Here is a 19,434-nt window from a genome sequence, read left to right on the forward strand (position 1 = left end):
TAAAGAAATTGGAAAACACTTTCTATCAAAGATACCTTTTCATGTGAAACATACTTGCAGTAAAAAAGAAAGATGACATTCCAGTCAGATCCTCAGCCACAGAAGAAGGCAGTGGCTGTGTGGTTTTGAAATTCAGTGGATGTAATTTTAATAAGTGTCTTATTAGAACAGCATATTGTCATAGAGTTGGAAGCAGATACTAAGCAGTTAAGAGAATGGTGGGCTTAAACTTGTGAATAGTTGTTGTTTAATGTTCACTTTTCAAGTAAAAAAATAAATTGATGCCATTTTCTTTGCATAGTGAAGTTTGAGAGTTCTCTGTCACTCATATTTTAACAGGTTACATGGCAAGGCGAGCTTTCTGGCTGTTTGGTTTAATTAACAGAGGGAAGAGAGTGTGGTGCTGGAAGAGCACAGCAGGTCAGGCAGCATCTGAGGAGCAAGAGAATCGACATTTCGGGGATAAGTCCTTCATCAGGAACGAGGGAGGGAGTCATTCCTGATGAAGGTCTTATGCCTGATACATCAACCTGCTCCTCGGATGCAGCCTGATCTGCAGTGCTTTTGCAGCACTACCCTCTCGACTCTAATCTCCAGCATCTGCAGTCCTCGCTTTTACTAGTTAAGTAACACAAGAGTTCACCTCTGTCTTGTAACAAAAACAGTGTCCAATATTGTGGAATATTATTGTTAATCGCAAGCAATCTTACAATATCATTGATCATTAGTTAGAAACATACAAAATAGGAGCAAGATTAGGCCATTTGAACCTGCTCTGCCAATCATTATAATCATGGCTGATCATCTAACTCAAAGGCATCCAACTTCTTGAAATCATACAATGTTTTGGCCTTGACACCTTTTTGGGTAGTGAATTCCACATATTCGCCACTGAAGAAATTTCTTGTCATCTCAGTCCTAAATAGTTAACTTCGAATCCTTGGGCTGTGACCCTGGGTTCTGGACTCCCCCACTAACCGAAGCATCCATCCTACATCTAACTTGTCTAGTCCTGTTAAAATTTATGTATTTCTATGAGATCTCCCCATATTCTTCTAAACTCCAATGAATGGAATCTTTCCTCATAAGTCAGTTCTGCCATCCCATGAATCATTTATGTAAACCTTTGCTGCGTTCCCTCTATAGTAAGAACATCCTTCCTCAGATAAGGAGACCAACATTGCACACAATATTCCAGGTATGATCTTACCAATGCCCTGTGCAATTGCAGCAAGACATCCTTGCTCCTGTACTCCAATCGTCTCGCTAACATATCATTTGCCTCCTTTACTGCTTGTTGATCAATTTAAGACTGATCATAATCATCCCATGTGAAAAACACGATTTTGTAAGTGACCTTTAAAGTCTCAACTGCGGGTCACAATTCACAAAGATAATCCAAGATCTCATATACTGCATCTTTTGATACTGAACCATAAGTATTGTCAACATGCTCTTATATGCAATGCTGCCATTATTGCATGGTTTTCGATTGGGGTTATTACAAAGTATTATTAATCTTACAGCACTTACAATCTCCTACTGTATTTGAGCAACATGGTTTGTACTGGATACAATGGAACAATGGAACAATGAGATCTCCCCATATTCTTCTAAACTCCAATGAATGGAATCTTTCCTCGTAAGTCAGTTCTGCCATCCCATCAATCATTTATATACATCAAAAGTCCATGTAGAGGAATCCATGGCTCCTCTCCTCAGATTCTCCATGTACCACTGTCTGGAGGACTAGGCTAAATCATTTGTGAGTGATGTGAATGCTGACTGCTCATATTACAAAGAGCCTGTTGTGTTTTTGATATTCCCTCTGTGGGTTCTTTGGAGCCTTAACCAATGGATCTTTCCACAGCAGGAGTCACCATCACTGTGGCAGTGATGACATGAAGGTGTAAAGAAATTGAGGAGAAACAAATGCACCAGTAAGCCCAAGACTAGCAGCCACCTCCCAGTGGCTTCTGCCTCCAGTTGAAGAGATTTCAGTTGAGGGTCCTCTCAGGGTGTGAAGGAGCTACAGGAGGTTGAGAGTCTATTGCCTTCCATGTTATTTCTTCCAGAGGAGGCAGATGCATTATTGCTACAGACTGAGGATGTTCCGGGACGCATAAAAATAACCAGGACATTTCTTAAAGGCTTAGTGTTGTTGAATCGACATTTCCTTCTGTAACACTTGAACTGATTCTGCAAGGCCTCTTGAATTTAGATCTTATTTATTTAATTAATGAGGGAATTGTCTGCCTGTAACAAAGTTAGTAAATAGAAAACATTTGATCTTTTTCATTTGATCGTCATACCATTGCACGATGATCACTAGGGTTGGTTTATTAAAGCAAAACTAAAAATAAATGAAAACCATATTGAAAAATATTGCTTCATTCAGTACAGTGCAAAATATTCTTAGGGCAAGTCATTGTTCTTTACTTCTTGTAATCCTTACAATTGGTTTGTTAAGATATGCAAAATTGATAGTGATTTTCGCATTAGATAATTTGTCTGCAAAATAATCAGGCAAAGTTGGATGCCCGGAGGTATCTCTAAACTCAGAGTGCTGAATGTGGTAAATAGGAGTTTTAAGAAGGAAAGCTCAGAGGAGGAGAAATAGATAACGAGAACTATTTTAATTATGCCCGTGTCATGGATTAGTCATGCTCTCCTGGAGCTTGAATAATTACTTAATGAAATGTGGATTTCCAAGGCATTTCCTGAAATTGTTCATAGTTATTTCCTCTAATTTTTTTTTGACTCTCCAAGCTGACTTGGACTTACCATGTTGTTTCATGCTTATTGGTGTGTTCTTTCTTCTCAACTCTCTTTTACTTCTATAGTGCATTTTTCTTGATGACTTGTTACTGGGTCTATTCTCCATTAGAGCAAGAGATTGTTTTAAAAAATTATTTTAATTTGCGGTTATTTTTTGAACCTTTTCAGCATACTTTGAAATGGAAAGTTAAGAAGTGATTTTAGTACTGGGGAAACATGTCCAAATTGATGACATGGTTTGTTGTAATTGAAAATGCCCTTGATGTAAATTAAATGTATCTATATTTGGTTGTTAGTGACTTCATGTATGATTGACTGTATTTATGTGATCCGCATATATTAAAGCTTTGGAAGTAATTAGTGTGGTAAGTTATGAGCTGGGAATTGCAGCAGAGATTATTGTTAAAGTCAATTTGAAATAGTCATTCCCTATGATTAGAAATATGCGATATGCCGAACCAATAAAGTTCAATTAATCTTTAGAGTGCTGTCAATAAGTAATCGATTAGTAAGACAATTTTTAAAGCCTATTATAGAAGGGATAAATCTTATACAGATGATGGTGTTATTTGTAATTTCGCATGTCTTTGGAAGTGACATTGATCTCATTGGCTGAAATAGTACAATTAAACTTCAAAGTCAGTCAAATGTAAAATGATGCATTCTATGATGTGAGTCTTTTTCTCTGCATTTTTAAATTTGTTACAAACTAGGGATAAATAAGCTGCCTACATGTCCAGAATTGTACTGCTCTCTGGGAACATCCTGTTATTGATTTGCAACTACAGCTGAGGGTACATTGGAACCTGCAACTATAAATCATCTTAAAAAGCTACATGAGAACAAAAGGTCATGAGTCTGGAAATTAAAAATCCTTTTATCACTTCATGGATGTTTTTTCTTTAATCATTGAACTTTTTTTGCACGATCCTTTAAAACACCTCTGATTGTTGGACTTCTGCGCAGCGATCAAAGGAAGTCATGTATTTACATAACATCCACCATGACCCCAGGGCATCCCAAAGCACTTTAGAGTCAATGAAGTACTTTTTGGAGGGTTGCCATTGCTGTAATGCAGGCAATCTGGCAGTCAGTCTGCACACAGGACATTCTCATGAACAGTAAATGTGATACTGACCTGAACTTGTTTTTGTGATGTTGATCAAGAGATAAATATGGTCAGAACACTGACATGAACTCCATTTCTTTCTTTCTAAGTAGTGCCATGGGATCTTATGTTGATATGAAGTAGCAGGAGGGGCTGGAATTTAGCATCTGAAAGGCAGCAGGAGAGAGAATACTGGTGGTTTACTTTTGCATTTGCTTTTAAAGTACCAAAATGAGCTATTGTGTACAGACAGGATTTAAGTGAAACCAGCGGCTTAGGGTCATAGAATCATAGAACTGGACAGCACAGAAACAGACCCTTCGGTCCAACTTGTTCATGCCAACCAGATATCCTAAATTAATCCAGACCCATTTGCTGGCATTTGGCCCATATCACACTAAACATTTTCTATTCATATACCTTTTAAATGTTGTAGTTGTACCAGTCTCCACCACTTCCTCTGGCAGCTCATTCCATACACACATCACCCTCTGCATGAAAAATGTTGCCCTTTAGATCCCTTTTAAATTTTTTCCCCCTCACTTAAACCTATGCCCTCAAGTTCTGAATTCCCCCACTACAGGTGGGTTTCCTCCGGGTGCTCCGGTTTCCTCCCACAGTCCAAAAGATGTGCAGGGTCAGGTGAATTGGCCATGCTAAATTGCCCGTAGTGTTAGGTCAGGGGTTTCGCTTCGGCGGGTCGGTGTGGACTTGTTGGGCCGAAGGGCCTGTTTCCACACTGTAATGTAATCTAATCTAATCTAATCAAACAGGGAAAAGACACTGTCTATTTATCCTAACCATGCTCCTCATGATTTTATAAACCTCTATAAGCTCACCCCTCAGCCTGCAATGCTGTAGGAAAAGTTGCCCAAGCCTACTCAGTCTCTCCCTATAGCTCAAATCCTCCAAGCTTGGCAAAATCCTTGTAAATATTTTCTGAACCCTTTCAAGTTTCACAACATACTTCCTGTATTCAGGGAGATCAAAATTGCATACAGTATTCCAAAAGTGCCCTAACCAATGTCCTGTACAGCTGCAATATGACCTCCCAACTCCCATACTCAATGCACTGACTAATAAAGGCAAGCATACCAAATGTCTTCTTCACTATCCTAACTACCTGTGACTCCATTTTCAAGGAACTATGAACCTACCCTCCAAGGTCTCTTTGTTCAGCAACATGCCCCAGGACCTTACCATTAAGGCCCTGATTTGCCGTTCCAAAATGCAGTACCTCACATTTATCTAAGTTAAACTCCAGCTGCCACTCCTCAGCCTATTGCCTGATCTGAATAAATCCTGTTGTATTCTGAAGTAACCTTCTTGGCTGTCCACTGCACCTTCTGCAAACTTACTAACTATACTCTCTATGTTCACACATCCAAATCATTTATATAAATGGTGAAAAGTAGTGGACCCAGCATCGATCCTTGAGGCACACTGCTGGTCACAGGTCTCCAGCCTGAAAAGCAACCCTCCTCCACTCTGCTCTGTCTTCTACCTTCGAGCCAGTTCTGTATCAAAATGGCTAGTTCTCCCTGTATTCCATGTGATCTAATTTTACTAACCAGTCTACCATGAGGAACCCTGAAAAGGCCCTACTGAAGCTCATATAGATAATGTCCACTGCTCTGCCTTCATCAGTCCTCTTTGTTACTCCTTCAAAAAACTCAATTAAATTAGTGAACCATGATTTCCCACGCACAAAGCCATGTTGACTCCTTGCCTTTCCAAATACATGTAAATTCTGTCCCTCAGGATTTCCTCCAACAACTTACCTACCATCCATGGCAGGCTCACAGTTTATAGTTCCCTGGCGTTTCCTTAGAAACTTTGTTGAGTAATGGCATCACATTAGCCAATCTCCAGTCTTCTGGCACCTCACCTATGACTATTAATGATGCAAATCCTTATCCACTTATTGCTACACATGTGGTAAATGGAATATTTTGTATTGGGTTCTAATCTAACAGCTTTCTTTGGCAAAAAAAAATGTTTATATATCACCCTAACCCAGTGATACTCAAAAGTACAACAGATCTCTTTATGATATTGGGATGTAAAAATAGATTCCACAAGGAAAAGTGAATACCTAAGTGACCTGTTTTCTTGCTATTTGTTGAGAACATGGGGATGATGGCATTATGTTGACATTTAGTGGTAAGTGATGTTGATGCTGCTTTTCTTTAGATAGTGCTGTTGGCTGTTTAGATTCTAATGACCACATGGAATATGCAGGTAAAGGGTCAAAAGTAGTTCACATATGGCGATGTCTATGTTTGTCAATTGCTTTTAGATCAAGGAGAGTGGAATCTTCCAGACAAGCTTGCATGTGTGGCTCAACTCCCACATCAGCCCGCAGAAGCAACTGCAGCTGAGACAATCCATATTTTGCAGGTGAAGCAATAGAAGGCTCAGTAAGGCCTTGTGCAACTTCCTTCTAAGTAGGGAGTGTGTATGGTTTTGAACTATGCATATGGGCTTTTGCTGCAGCCTTTTTGTGTTCTGGGTACCAGAGGTTGCAGGCCTGTAGGTTGGTCTAGAAACAGAATGCCCAATGTGGTTACACTTCCACAATGACTCATGGGTCTCATATGTTTGTCTGGGTGTCACCCCGTCACTGTGGCACTTACAGTTGGAGCAACACACATTGTTGAGGATCTTCTGATTCTTCTTGCTTATGTTCATTACAGCATGTATCTGAATCCTCGTTTTCTTTAGCCGGCAAGTCTTCTCATCTTTGATGTCCCAGATTATGTAGTGCACAGCAGAAATTGGTGATCCAAGAGATTGTCTGTGATGTGTATTCCAGTACTGTGCCTGAGCAGGTGGTAGAACCTTAACACCAGTGATCAGTTGTTGTCCTTGTTCAGGCATCAGAGACATTGTATCTCTCCTCTGTTGGACTTTGTGGGTTCCACATAGGTGTCATGATCCAGATTCTCTGTAGATATCTTGTGTCACCCAGGAGCCAGCCTTGCAGTTGCACAGGGAAAACAAACAGCTTTGGCACCTGAGAGCAACTGAGGACACAATAGTCATCAGAGCTATCAGGGATGTGAGCACACTCCTGTAGGCTTTGTTATTCACATAGCAGTTGCACATTGATGCATTAAATCCTGTTTTGGTTTATGAATGTTGTTGGCTGTACCCAGAAAGTTCTTAATGAAACATGTGTCATCAATTGTTCCTTGTGCTTGTGGAATCCAATTATGAAGCCAAATCATGACTGCTCCAGCTTCCTGAATCTTAGGATCCATGATAAATTACATAAGATCATCAATCCTTTTGAATACGGTTTTGAAGAATTCCCTTCTGTGTTAATTACCGTGTATATGGCTGTGTGACAGATACCAGCTATGCTTCTTGTGAAGTTCTAGAATGACCCAGTTGCATACATGTTCCAGATGGTTGTAACTTTAAGACCACTGGCATAAGATTTGGCTCCTGTATCATGGTATCATAGGTTATCTTGCAGGAATGGACATAGATCAGCGACCGACTCCTGTTGATAATCGTAGCCATCTTTGATATTGACCCTTTGATGTGTGTAGGTCGTTACTCCATGTATATTGTATTCAATTATGCACTATTTCTTGGTGATGTATTAACCCCTGGTTATGAGCACTTGAGCTGCCCAAGCCTCTGTGGCTACTTTTTGTTATCCCTTGGCTCTCTGCTGCTTCTGCTCCTCCTCAGCCACAGGATTTGCAGGAACCATCTGGTTCATCCAACCAACCATCCGATCGTTGGACAGAAATCCTGTGGAGGTCTAGTCAGCACAGCCAATTTGGCTCCTCTTTTCTACTTGAAGACTGTGGACCAATGCGAGTCCACTGCTTTGCATTGGCCATAGCCCAGTCACCACTAATTTGTAGTCGCCTTTCTCCTTGAGCTATTGAAACCAAGTGGACAAAAGGAATCTGAAAGAGACTATAGATACGTTGAGTGAGTGGGCAAAAATAAATTTGCAGATGGAGTTTAAAGCAGGAAAATGTGAAGTCATGCACTTTGGTAGGAAGAATCAAAAAGCAGACTATTATTTAAATTGAGAGACACTCTAAAGAAGAGCAGCACAGAATAATCTGGGTGTTTGTGTGCATCAAACAGAAAATTACCATGCAGCTGCAACAAATAGTCAAGGCTGGAAATTTACCCTTAATGCTTGGTGGTTGCAGTTTAAACATACTGAAGTCTTCTTAAAACTACACAAGGTTGGTGAGGCTGCATCTGGAATTCTGTGTACAGTTTTGGTTCTTGTACTTGAGAAAGGATGTACCAACAGTGGAAAAGAGATTCACAAGTTGAAAAGAGGCTGATTCCTGGGATGAAAGGATTGACCTCTATAGAACACCTAAACAAGTTAGGCCTTTAGTCATTAAAATTTAGAAAAATGAAGGGTGACCATATTGTAACTTAAAGATTCAGAGGAGACGAGGAGACTTTCATTTATAACTAAGATACAAAGGAACTTCTTCTCACAGAGGATAGTGAATATCTTGAATCTCTCAAACCCCAGAGAGTTTCAGAGGCTAGTTCATTGCAAGTATTTAAAATTAGGTAGATAGATATTAGAAATATCAGGGAGTTGGGTCATGAATGAGGTGACATGAAAGATCTCTGTCCTGGTCCAGCAAAGCTCCTTACAGAGGAAAAGCAGCTGCTACTAACTCCAAATCCACCAAGAAGACTACCTGGCCAGTTGCTCACCACAATTAACTGTATCAACCTGGAAGTACATGATTCTCATTTGCTGCCAACCGAGTTGCAAAGGTAAACTTTTCTCTGGGAACCATTAGAACAGTTCTAATGATTGTGTATGACGTGCTAATACATTAAAATTAGATTCCTGCTGCTTGTCATTAAGAACCATGATCCAGCTTTAATCCATGACAAAATTAATTCCCAACTTTATTGTGCTGTTGAAAAGCTAATATTTTGCCTCTTGCATAATTAAGTGCTCCACCCACCTTGTTTCCTATCCTGGACGGTTCAATAGATTTTGCTAATGATGCTTCTTCCTAACTTGAAATTAGAAATCTAACTGACAATCTGCAAGCTTTCAATATCAAAAGGGAATTTAACTGTTATTTGTTGATCTTGGTGCTGGAGCAATAATTTTAAAAGAGCAGCCTGAACACCACGATATTAATTGGATGCGAAATGAAAAGTACTTTTGCCAAATTTGCTGATGACATTAAAGTAGGTGAGGAAGTCCGTTGAGACGAAAGAAATGACAACAGACATGAATATGGATAGGTTAGGTGAATAAGCCAAAATGTGGCAGATGATTGTGGATAAGTGTGAGACCATTTTGGTTGGAGGAATAGAAAACAATTTATTATATAATGGAGAGAAACTTCAGTGTGCTTTGGTGCAGAGGGATCTGGGTCTCCTTATGCATGAGAAAGCTAGTATGCAGGTAGAGCAAGTAATAAAGTAGGAAAATGTAATTTTGGCATTTATTGGTAAAAACAGAGTAGAAGCACAGGGAAGTGTTGTGACTGTACAAGGCTTTAGGAGTATTGTGTACTCTTTATTTGAGGAGGGATATAGTTATATTGGAGGCAGTTCAGAGCAGGCAAACTAGATAGATTCCAGAGATGAGGTAGGAGAAAGTGAGGACTGCAGATGCTGGAGTACCAGAGTTGAAAAATGTGGTGCTGGAAAAACACAGCAGGCCAGGCAGCATCCGAGGAGCAGGAGAATTGACGTTTCGGGCATAAGCCCTTCATCAGGAATCTAAGGGCTTATGCCCAAAATGTCGATTCTCCTGCTCCTCGGATGCTGCCTGGCCTGCTGTGTTTTTCCAGCACCACATTTTTCAACTCCAGAGATGAGGTGTTTGTCTTGTGAAGAGAGATTGAGCAGTTAATGCTTATATTCTCTGGAGTTTAGAAGAATGAGAGGAGTTCTGTTTGAAGTATATGAAATGCTAAGGGGGATTTACAAAGTATATGTAGACAGGATGTTTCCTTATATGGGATAATCTAGAATGAGAGATCATAGTTCTCGGATAAGCAGTCGCAACTGAAAACAAAGATGAGGAAAAATTACTTCTCTCAAAGGAATTCACTGCTCCAGAGTATGGTGGATGTTGGGACATTGAGTAAATTTAAGAAGGGGTTAGACAGATTTTTATTTAGGATGAGTTGATGAATTATGGAGAGTGGGCAGGAAAGTGGAGTTGAGGGCAAGATGAGATCAGCCATGATCTTATCAAATGTTAGACCAGACATAAGAGGCTGAATTGCCTTCTCTTGCTCCATGTTTTCATGTTCTCATGTTCTTATCACAAATGATATCAGAAAGTGCTGAAGAAACTCAGCAGATCTGACAGCGTCTATGGAGAGAAACAACCTTTAAATCAAAATAAAGTCAAAATAACTCAAACTTTACCTCTGTTTCTCTTTCCACCAATGCTGCCAGACTTGCTGAATTTCTCCAGCACTATTTGTTTTGATTTCAGATCTCCAGCATCTGCAGTACTTAGGCTGAACAACTTAGCTGTGCACTTGAACGCAGACTATAAACGTGTGATTAACTAGCAGAATCCAAGATAGTCATAAAAGAAATATTCGTTAATATCCTAATACAGGGTGCATAATTTTTTTCCTTTACAGTGCTGCACTGAATTTGTCTGTTTTGCAATTTTGTCTGACAAGAGCACAAATTTGTTGTGATTCGAGCAATGTTTTATTTTGTTCAATTTTGCTCTTGATATCCTCGAATCGCTTGAATTCCTACATTGGGGGAACAGGCCCTTCAGCCCAACCACTCCAACCCAAGAAGAACATCCTACCCAGACCCACCTCGCTAACCTATCCTCATAACCCTGCATTTCCTACTCCACCTGGCCTGGACACTGTGAGCAATTTAGCATGGCCAATCCACTTAACCTGCACATCTTCGGACTGTGGGAGGAAACCCAGCATCCGGACGAAACCCTTGCAGACATGATGAAAATGTGTAAACTCCACACAGACAGACAAGGATTGAATTGAACCTGCGTCACTGGTGCTGAGAGGCAGCAGTGCTAACCATTGTGCACCATGCCTAGTATTGATCTAAAATTTAGTAAGTGGAATTGCCCTTATGCCTCTGTAGATGTTGATAAGTATTTAAATAGTTGGAGTTGAATAGAATGAAGATCATAGGTGATTCCCATTCTTATTTTCTATATAAGTAGTTTCCTGAACCTCTTATCAGTGCACCCATTAGACTGCGTGACTAAGGTTGATCATTCAAGATATAAGGAAATTCAAGTCTAAAACTTCTATTCTGATGCCAAAAGCACTGGAGCTCCAACATGCTGTGAATTAAACTCTGTGCCAATTTAGTTGAAAATCATAGTGTCTTGAAGAATACTATTTGCACCAGGAAAGTGAAATATGCAAGTTAAATATCATTTACAGTCTTGACCATTGCACTGGGCAAGTTCCCAATGAAGGTTCAATGAATGAAAGAAATTCAAGTCAAATATTGACTACTTCTGTGTGTCTGTTGCTGGTTTGATATAATTTTGTTCAAGATCTGGGAAAGTGCAGGCTGGTTTCTGATATTCTGAAAGTACATCAAAGAAAAAGAATGGAGTAAAAGTCAATGAAACTTGTAGATTGCAACTTGTTCAAATTTATATTTACTTCAATGCCAATAAAATTAATGAATTAAGTTGATAGAGATGAATTAACATATATAAATATAATTTTTCACAGAAACTGGCAACTTCCCAAGGAAATATATTGGAAAATAAAGGACTTATAGAGTCACTCAATCAGACGAAGGCCAGCAGTGCACTAATCCAAGAATCCCTCAATGAATCATTCAAATTACAAGTCTCTTTAGATCAGGTATGTGGATTTTTTAAAAGGTGAAAGAATTTATATAATTTAAATATAAAGAATATAATTTAATAATTGGTATCTACTCATTTTTAATTAATTTCAAAATGTTGAAAGGACTTCTATTGTATGATACTGCTAACATACAATGTTAATCATTGAAAAGCGTCATAATTAACTATTTACATGTTAAGTTCTAATTAAAATGATAGTTTACTGTATCTGTCTGTGTGAAAAGATTTATATTGAAAATTTACAGAAATTTATAAAAAGTAAAATAAACTGAGTATATTTTCAAATGCAATGAAGTGCAATAAGTAGTGTCCAGGACTCATTTTCACGTCTTGTTTTTGGTGTCCTACTTGGGTCCCATTTCTACAACAGACCTTTTCACAAATCTCTCAGTTTCAGAAATTCATGTTGCATGACTATCATTGGCATTGGGATCAGGTATCATTGTCAAAAATTTGTATGTGGTTTTGTAATTTTTATTCTGCTAGGTCGAAATGCTTATACTTCAAATTATGACATTTTTCTCCTTTTGTCACAAAATTATGTTTCTTCATATGATTAACAGTTATAAACTGCTGTCTGTGGAGGGCAGCAAACTATCATTTTTAGTCTTTTTTTTCTCTTGCAGGAGAGGGATGCATTTCTTCCACTTGCTGAGACAGCCAGCAAAATGTTCTTCATTATTACTGATCTATCCAAAATTAATAACATGTATCGCTTTAGTCTGTCAGCTTTTCTTAGACTCTTCCAACGATCCTTACAGAGCAAAAAGGTATGTTTTTGCCTTATTAGAATGCTTTAAAGCAGAATTTATTTTTTATCTGTTATAATGACAGAGCAAAGATGAACAAACTATTGTCTAAATTATCAAATACAGATTTTCTTATAGTAAAAATAAGATTGATTTGCCAGTTGATTAACATTCTTTAACCTGTTCAGCACTTGCTTGGTGTTCATTATGACATTATTAAAATGAACAGCAAATGAAAAGAGAATCACTGTGCTTTTTGCCTCACTTTCTTAGCTAGGTGGAGTTTGAAAGTTAGCACTGCCCACAAGGACTATGTGCTTGCATTCAAAGCTTTCAATTTGGTCATCAACAATTACTCGTTAATGAATGTGATTGTTCAGTTAGGAAATTCCATGTCACTGGCCATGGGTTTTGTGAGACCTTGTGTAACAGCTGAGCTTGATCCTTGAGCTGTATTTCCGACCACATATTTGACATGTGTTTCCAGGAAATGGAAGTGATCCTTGTCCTTGAAATTATTGGCATTCCTTTTTTCTGGCTCCTTTTCCGTAATTTGTCTTGCTGATAGATGTTCTCAAAGAATTGTGTCCCTTCATACAGGAGATTTCTCCAAGTTTGTTTCCTCTGAACGAGGGTATTCCATGTGTTGGCATCTATGTTGCATTTCTTGATGCTTGCTTTTAGTGAGTATTTGAAGTGCTTGTTTTGTCCTCCTATCGTTCGAATACTTTCATTGAGCTGGGAGAAGTTGATTTGCTTTTGCAATCAGAACTCAATCATCCTATATACGTGACCAGCTCAGCCGTGTTGGTTCCAGATGATCATAGTTTTGGTGCTGTTAGCTGCATCAAGGACACTGATATTAATATGTCTGTCCTCCTGGCTAATCTGGAGAATCAGTCTCAAAAAGCATTAATGGTACTTCTGAAGAGCCTTGATGTAGCATCTATATTTAGTCCTAGTTTCGGAGCCTTACAGAACAGTCAGAAGGATGACTGCCTTAGAATCTTGCTATCAGCACCAATGTCATTATTGTCAAAGATTCTCATTTTTTGGGGTCCAAAGGCAGCTTTCACAGATTAGATGTGATGTTGAATCTCTGCTTCGATATCAGCACGAGATGGGAGGTAGCTTCCGAGGTAAGGGAAATGTTCTACTTTTGGGAGGATTTCTCTTTTGATCTTAATGGAGGAATGGATTGGAACTTGACCTGGGACAAGTTAGTAAAGGATTTGAGTTGCCTTGAGTTTGAGGTTGAGACCCAATTCTTCCATATGCTTCTGCAAAAGTATGAAGTGAGGCGTGAAGATTCTCTTCGGGAGAACAGTAGTGATATTGTCATGGGCATACTAAAGTTCCATAGCAAGGTTGGTTTCATTTTCCTCTTGGATTTCAACCAGTTGAAGTTGAAGATTTTCTTTCCATCTTGTAGACGATGTGAACATCACTGGGAACTTTGTTTTTGACAAGGTGAAGAATGGTGGCGATGATATTGGAGGAAAGGATAGAGTGATGACATACGCTGTTTGATGCGATCTCCTCTTCAAAGGATGTCATATTATTTTAGGTGACGACAATTGGTGACATCTTAATGCGGAGGAGACAGGGAATGTTGGTGAATTTTACTGGACAGCTGGTCTTCGACAAAGTCTTCCAAAGCACTGCTTAACTGACTGAGTCAAAAGCCTTGGTCAAATTGATGAAGGCCATATAGAATGGTTGGTGTTGTTCCTATCATTTATTTTGGAATTGCTGAGCAGTAAAATCATGTCCATTGTTCCACGGTTTGGTTGGAAGCCACTTCATTTTTCGGAAGGATTTTCTCCAAAGCCGGGGAGAGGCATCCAGTGAGGATTGGGGCAATGGTCTTCCTGGTGATGAAGAGTTGGGAGATGTTTTTGGTAGTGCCCACAGTCCACTTTGTCTCCTTTCTTGAAGACAATAGTGATGGTAGATTGACAGGGATTTCTTCTTTATCCCAGATTTCCAGGAGCAGTTGATGGGGATAATGAGCAAGCTCTGCTCCTCCAAATTTGAACCTCTTTGTTGGAATCCCATCTACTTCTGCAGCTTTCGTATTCTTCATGTGTCTAATGAAAGTATCAACTTCTGCTACACTAGATGGGAGTCCAAGGTCATGTTTGATGGGGAGTTGGGGGATTCTTTCAAAGATGACCTTGTTGACTATTATATTGTGGTTGAGGAGTTCTTTTGAAGAATTCTCTCTATCGGAGGTTGATGTTTCTCTGTGTTTCAAAAGGGCTTTTGTCCTTACTCTGTATTGGTTTGAGACCAAGGATGTTAGGTAAGTATATTGTCTTGGTGACACTGAAACAACCCTGGGTACCATGTTTGTCAGCAAGGAATTATAGCTCCTAAGCAATCTCAGTTCACCATTGGTTCTTGATTTGCCTCAGTCTTCTTTGTAACTCTGCCTCTGCAGTTTGATGAGTTCCCCTCTTTGTTTCACTGATGATATTGATTTGCCTGGCATGGAGAGCTTTCCTCTTCTTGTTGATGAGGTCTTAAATGATGTGTCATTCTTGTCGATCCAATCTTGGTGTTTCCTGGTTTTGTAGCTGATGGTTTCTTCACAACTTGACATGATGGCTGTCTTCCTCTATTTCTGGAATTCCTCAGCTTTTTAAAATGAGCTCTTTGGAGATTTTAATGAAGACATTGTTGGAAGTTCGCTAGTCTGCTTGGCTCTTAAACTTTTTTCTGAATTATTTGTTCATCTTCAGCTGCGTCTAGTGGCATTTGATGGATACTGAGGAGTGGTTGAGCTCCTGTCTGTGCTGGTCATTGCTTTGGTGATGAGGCCTCCTTTCGGTCTTCGGATTGAACAATTTCGTAGTCGATCATATGCAAATGCTACGATCGTGAATGTCACCACGGTGTCATGAACTTGTCTTTTTGGCAGAACAGTGTATTTTTGATGATCATATGATGTTCTGCACTTTTGGTGTGCAGGATAATCCTGTTTCCTCTAGTTGACAATATTTGCTTCTTCTTTTTTGTGTTTTCTCAGCTTTCTGAATTGGAGCTAAAATGAAGCACACATATTTAAAAAAAACATAAACTGGTTCACACTTACCTGCATAGAAATGCAAAATTCCATAATGCCATTTAATACAAAATAGAAGTTGATATAGTTACTATAGCTCAGAACCATTGTGTAATCCATTGTATAGTTGAAACATTAAAATGTAAAAAAGCAAAAATGCCCCAGTTCACTGTGAACAGAACAATTAGAAATATAGTATAAAAATAAATGTTCAGTGTGGACTTTCACACTAAATTGATACTAAATGAGGTTGGCTAATTTTAAATTAAAATTAAGTTATGCATCATTGTTTAATAGGATTCTGAAAACACAGATGTTCGCATTACATCTTTGATTGGTTCCCTGAAAACCTCGGTATATGAATATATTTGTCGTTCATTATTTAAGGTAAGAGTGATCACAACAAATAAATTGTTTGTTTGGAAATAATAAGTTGTGTGATTTCAGACATCTCGGCTTGATGTACATTTTGTCTTTCAGTTAGTTTTGAATAATATCTTCAGTATTTAGTTGCATCATTGATATATAATTCTGACAAGTCTGAACACTGGCTAAATTTATTAATGAATGATATATGGAGAGGTGATGGCTCACTGGTATTATCACTGGTCTATTAATCCAGAAACTCAGCTAATGTTCTGGGGATCTGGGTTCAAAGCCCTTTATATGGCAGATGATTGAATTCAATAAAAATATCTGGAATTAAGAATCTACTGATGATTGCCGATAGAAAAAGCCATCTAGTTCACTAATATCCTTACCTGGTCTGACCTACATGTGACTCCAGACCTACAGCAATGACTTAGCGAGCTACTCAGTTGTAAAAATTGCTCCAAAGAATTATATCTACAAAAAAATGAAGCCAGACGGATCACATCACATTGATCTAGACATCAGAAGTGACAATGGCAAAATCAGCCCTGTTGGCTCTGTGAATATCTGGTTCCTAATGCCAAAATTGGGAGAGCTGTCTCACAGACTAATCAAGCAATAGCCTGACATAACCATATTCATGAAATCATAACTTATAGTCAATGTCCCAGATACCTCCATTACTATCCCTGGATATGTTCTGTCTTATTGGCAGGATGAATACACAGAGGTGGCGACACACGTATTCAGTTGAGTGAGAGTGACTGTGGAAGTCCTAAATATTGACTCTGGACTTCATGAAGTCTCAGGTTAAGCATGAGCAAAGAGACCCCTTGCTGATTACTCCATTCTCCCTTGACTGATGAATCCGTGCTCCCCCATGTTGAACAATACTTGGAGGAAGCACTGAGGGTGGCAAGGGTGAGGAATGTTTTCTGGGTAGGATTTCCATGTTAACTGCCAAGAATGGCATGGTCGCAGCACTACTGATTAAGTTGGTCAGGTCCTAGAGGACATAACTGCTTGACTGGGTCTGTGACAGATGGAGAGGGAACCAACAAGAGGGAAAATCATGCTTGACCTCATGTTCACCAATCTGCTGGTTGCAAATGCAACTGTCTGTGACAGTATTGGTAAGAGTGACCATTGCATTGTCCTTGTGGAGACACAGTCCTGCCTTCACAGTGAGAATACCCTCCATCCAATCTTGGTTCAATAGACATTGTTGGAGGGCATGCCAGGAGTAGCACTAGGTATAACTTAAAAATGAAGTGTCACCCCAGTGAAACTACAAGTAGGACTACTTGCATGCCAGTAAGCATTAGCTGCAAGTGATAGGCATTGCTAAGTGATCCCACAACCAACGGATCAAATCTAAGCTCTGCAGTCTTGCCACATCTTGTGGTTGGCAATTAAATAGCTTACTGGAAGAGATGGCTGCACAAATATCCCTATCTTCAAAGATTGAAAAGCCCAGCACAACAGTCCAAAAGATAAGGCAGAGCATGTGGAACAATTTTCAGCTGGACATGCCAAGTGGTTGATCTATCATGGGCTCCTCCAGGGGTCCCCAGCATCACAGATACCAGACTTAAGCCAATTTGATTCACTCCATGTGATATTGAGAAATGGTTGGATGCCCTGGATACTGCAAAGACTTTGGGTGCAGACATTCATTCTGGCTGGCAGTAGTTCCGAAGACTTTTGTTCCAGAACCTCTTGGGGTCTAGATTAGAGTGGTGCTGAAAAAGCACAGCAGATCAGGCAGCATCCGAGGAGCAGGTAAATCAATGTTTCAGGCAAAAGCCCTTCATTCCAGAACTTCTTGTTCCCTCACAGCTAAGTTGTTCCAGTACAGCTACTTGTCAATGTGGAAAATTGCCCAGCTATTTCCTTTATACAAAAGGCAGGACAAATCCAAGCTGGCCCTCAGACTATTCTCAATTATCAATATAGTGATGGAAGATGTCTTCGACGGTGCTTTCAATCAGCACCTGCTCAGCAACAACCTACTCACTGATGCCCAGTTTGGGTCCTGATCTCATTACAGCTTTAGTTCAAACATTAATAAACGATAAGTTATAGAGGTGAGGTGAGAGTGAGAGCCCTTGACATCAAGGTCACATTTGACCGAGTATGGCACAATGGAGCTGTAGCAAAACTGGAATTATTGGGAATTGGGGGCATACTGTCAGTTGGTTGGAGTCATACCACACACACAGGAGTCATACCACACACACAAGAAGGTGGTCGTAATTGTAGTGGTCAATCATCTCATTTCTAGGACATTGCCACAGGAGTTCCTCAGCATAGTGTTCTAGGCCCAACCATCTCCAGCTGCTTCATCAGTGATCTTACCTCTATCTTAAGGTCAGAAGTGGGGATGTTCGCCAATGATTGCAAAATCTTCAGCACATTCACAACTTCTCAGATACTGAAGCAACCCATGTAGATCCTAGACAATATTCAGGCTTGGGCTGACAAGTGACAAATAACATTCAGATCACATAAATGCCTGGCAATGACCATTTCCAGTAAGAGACACACTAAGCATCCCCCCCCCCCCCGCCCCCGCCCTTGATATTCAGTGGTGTTATCATCACTGAATTCCCCCACTATCAACATCCTGGGGGGGTTACCATTGACCAGAAACTCAACTCATTTTGCCACATAAACACAGTGGCTACAAGAACAGGTCAGAGGCTCGGACTATTACAGTAAATAATTCACCTCCTGATTCATCAAAGCTTGTCAACCATCTGCAATACAAACATTTCCCAAAGACACTCCGACCTGGAGACAGTGGGGGGAGATTACCAGATGAAATGAGATTGGTGACCACTGTGGATACAATGGCCTGGTGTTCCATGGTGACGTCATGGGCCAGTGGAGATAGGAGTAGTGCTTAGTCTCTGCAATGTCGAGGTCAGTATGCCAGACAACAATAGCGCTATCCTTGTGGACATGCTTGATTACAAAGTCTGAGTGAGATCTGAGAGCATTAAGTGCAGTCAGTTCAGAGGGCGATATGGAAAATGGAGCAGAGAAAATGAAGTGACCAATATCACATTGACAGCTTTCGATGAACAGGTCGAGTGTAGATAAATGGCCAAAAGGAAGGGTCCAGATGGAGGGAGAGTGTTAGAGGTGGGTGAAGGTATCTGTGAGGAATTCATTACTTTGTAGGGAAGCCTAGACTTGATCTTAAAAAATGGTTTCCTTTACACTCTTCTGTATGGCAATGTTAAATTACTATCCTTGCATCCAGATAAAAATACTGGTTAGTTATTCTCGACCGCAATTCTCCTTGGCACTCAAGTCTGAAGGCATCAAGTCAAACATTGGCAATGATACATCTCCATTAGCTGAAGTGATGATCAAGGCTGTCAATTATTGCTTATTGGTTCTTGAGAAAGAGATGGTGAGCCATGTTCCAAAACCACTGCAGACTGTGTAGTGTGAAACCATTTATAGTGCAGGTAAGGAGGGAGCTCCAAGATTC

The 19,434-nt window shown here is 39.7% G+C and overlaps 1 protein-coding gene across 3 annotated transcripts in view; it reads left to right on the forward strand.

The window, feature by feature from the left end:
* Nucleotides 1-19,434, forward strand: part of dync2h1 (dynein cytoplasmic 2 heavy chain 1) — a 565,214-nt gene that overhangs the window by 298,554 nt on the left and 247,226 nt on the right. For all 3 annotated transcript variants that reach the window (XM_043691805.2, XM_043691808.2, XM_043691806.2), the window contains 3 exons: nucleotides 11,605-11,739; nucleotides 12,371-12,514; nucleotides 15,858-15,947. In XM_043691805.2, the coding sequence (XP_043547740.2) occupies nucleotides 11,605-11,739; nucleotides 12,371-12,514; nucleotides 15,858-15,947 (369 nt within the window). The remainder of the gene's footprint in view (nucleotides 1-11,604; nucleotides 11,740-12,370; nucleotides 12,515-15,857; nucleotides 15,948-19,434) is intronic.

This window comes from Chiloscyllium plagiosum, unplaced genomic scaffold (assembly GCF_037043375.1).
Source record: "Chiloscyllium plagiosum isolate Xiang-an unplaced genomic scaffold, Cpla_swu_hap1 HiC_scaffold_6, whole genome shotgun sequence".
NCBI classification, from domain to species: Eukaryota; Metazoa; Chordata; class Chondrichthyes; order Orectolobiformes; family Hemiscylliidae; genus Chiloscyllium; species Chiloscyllium plagiosum.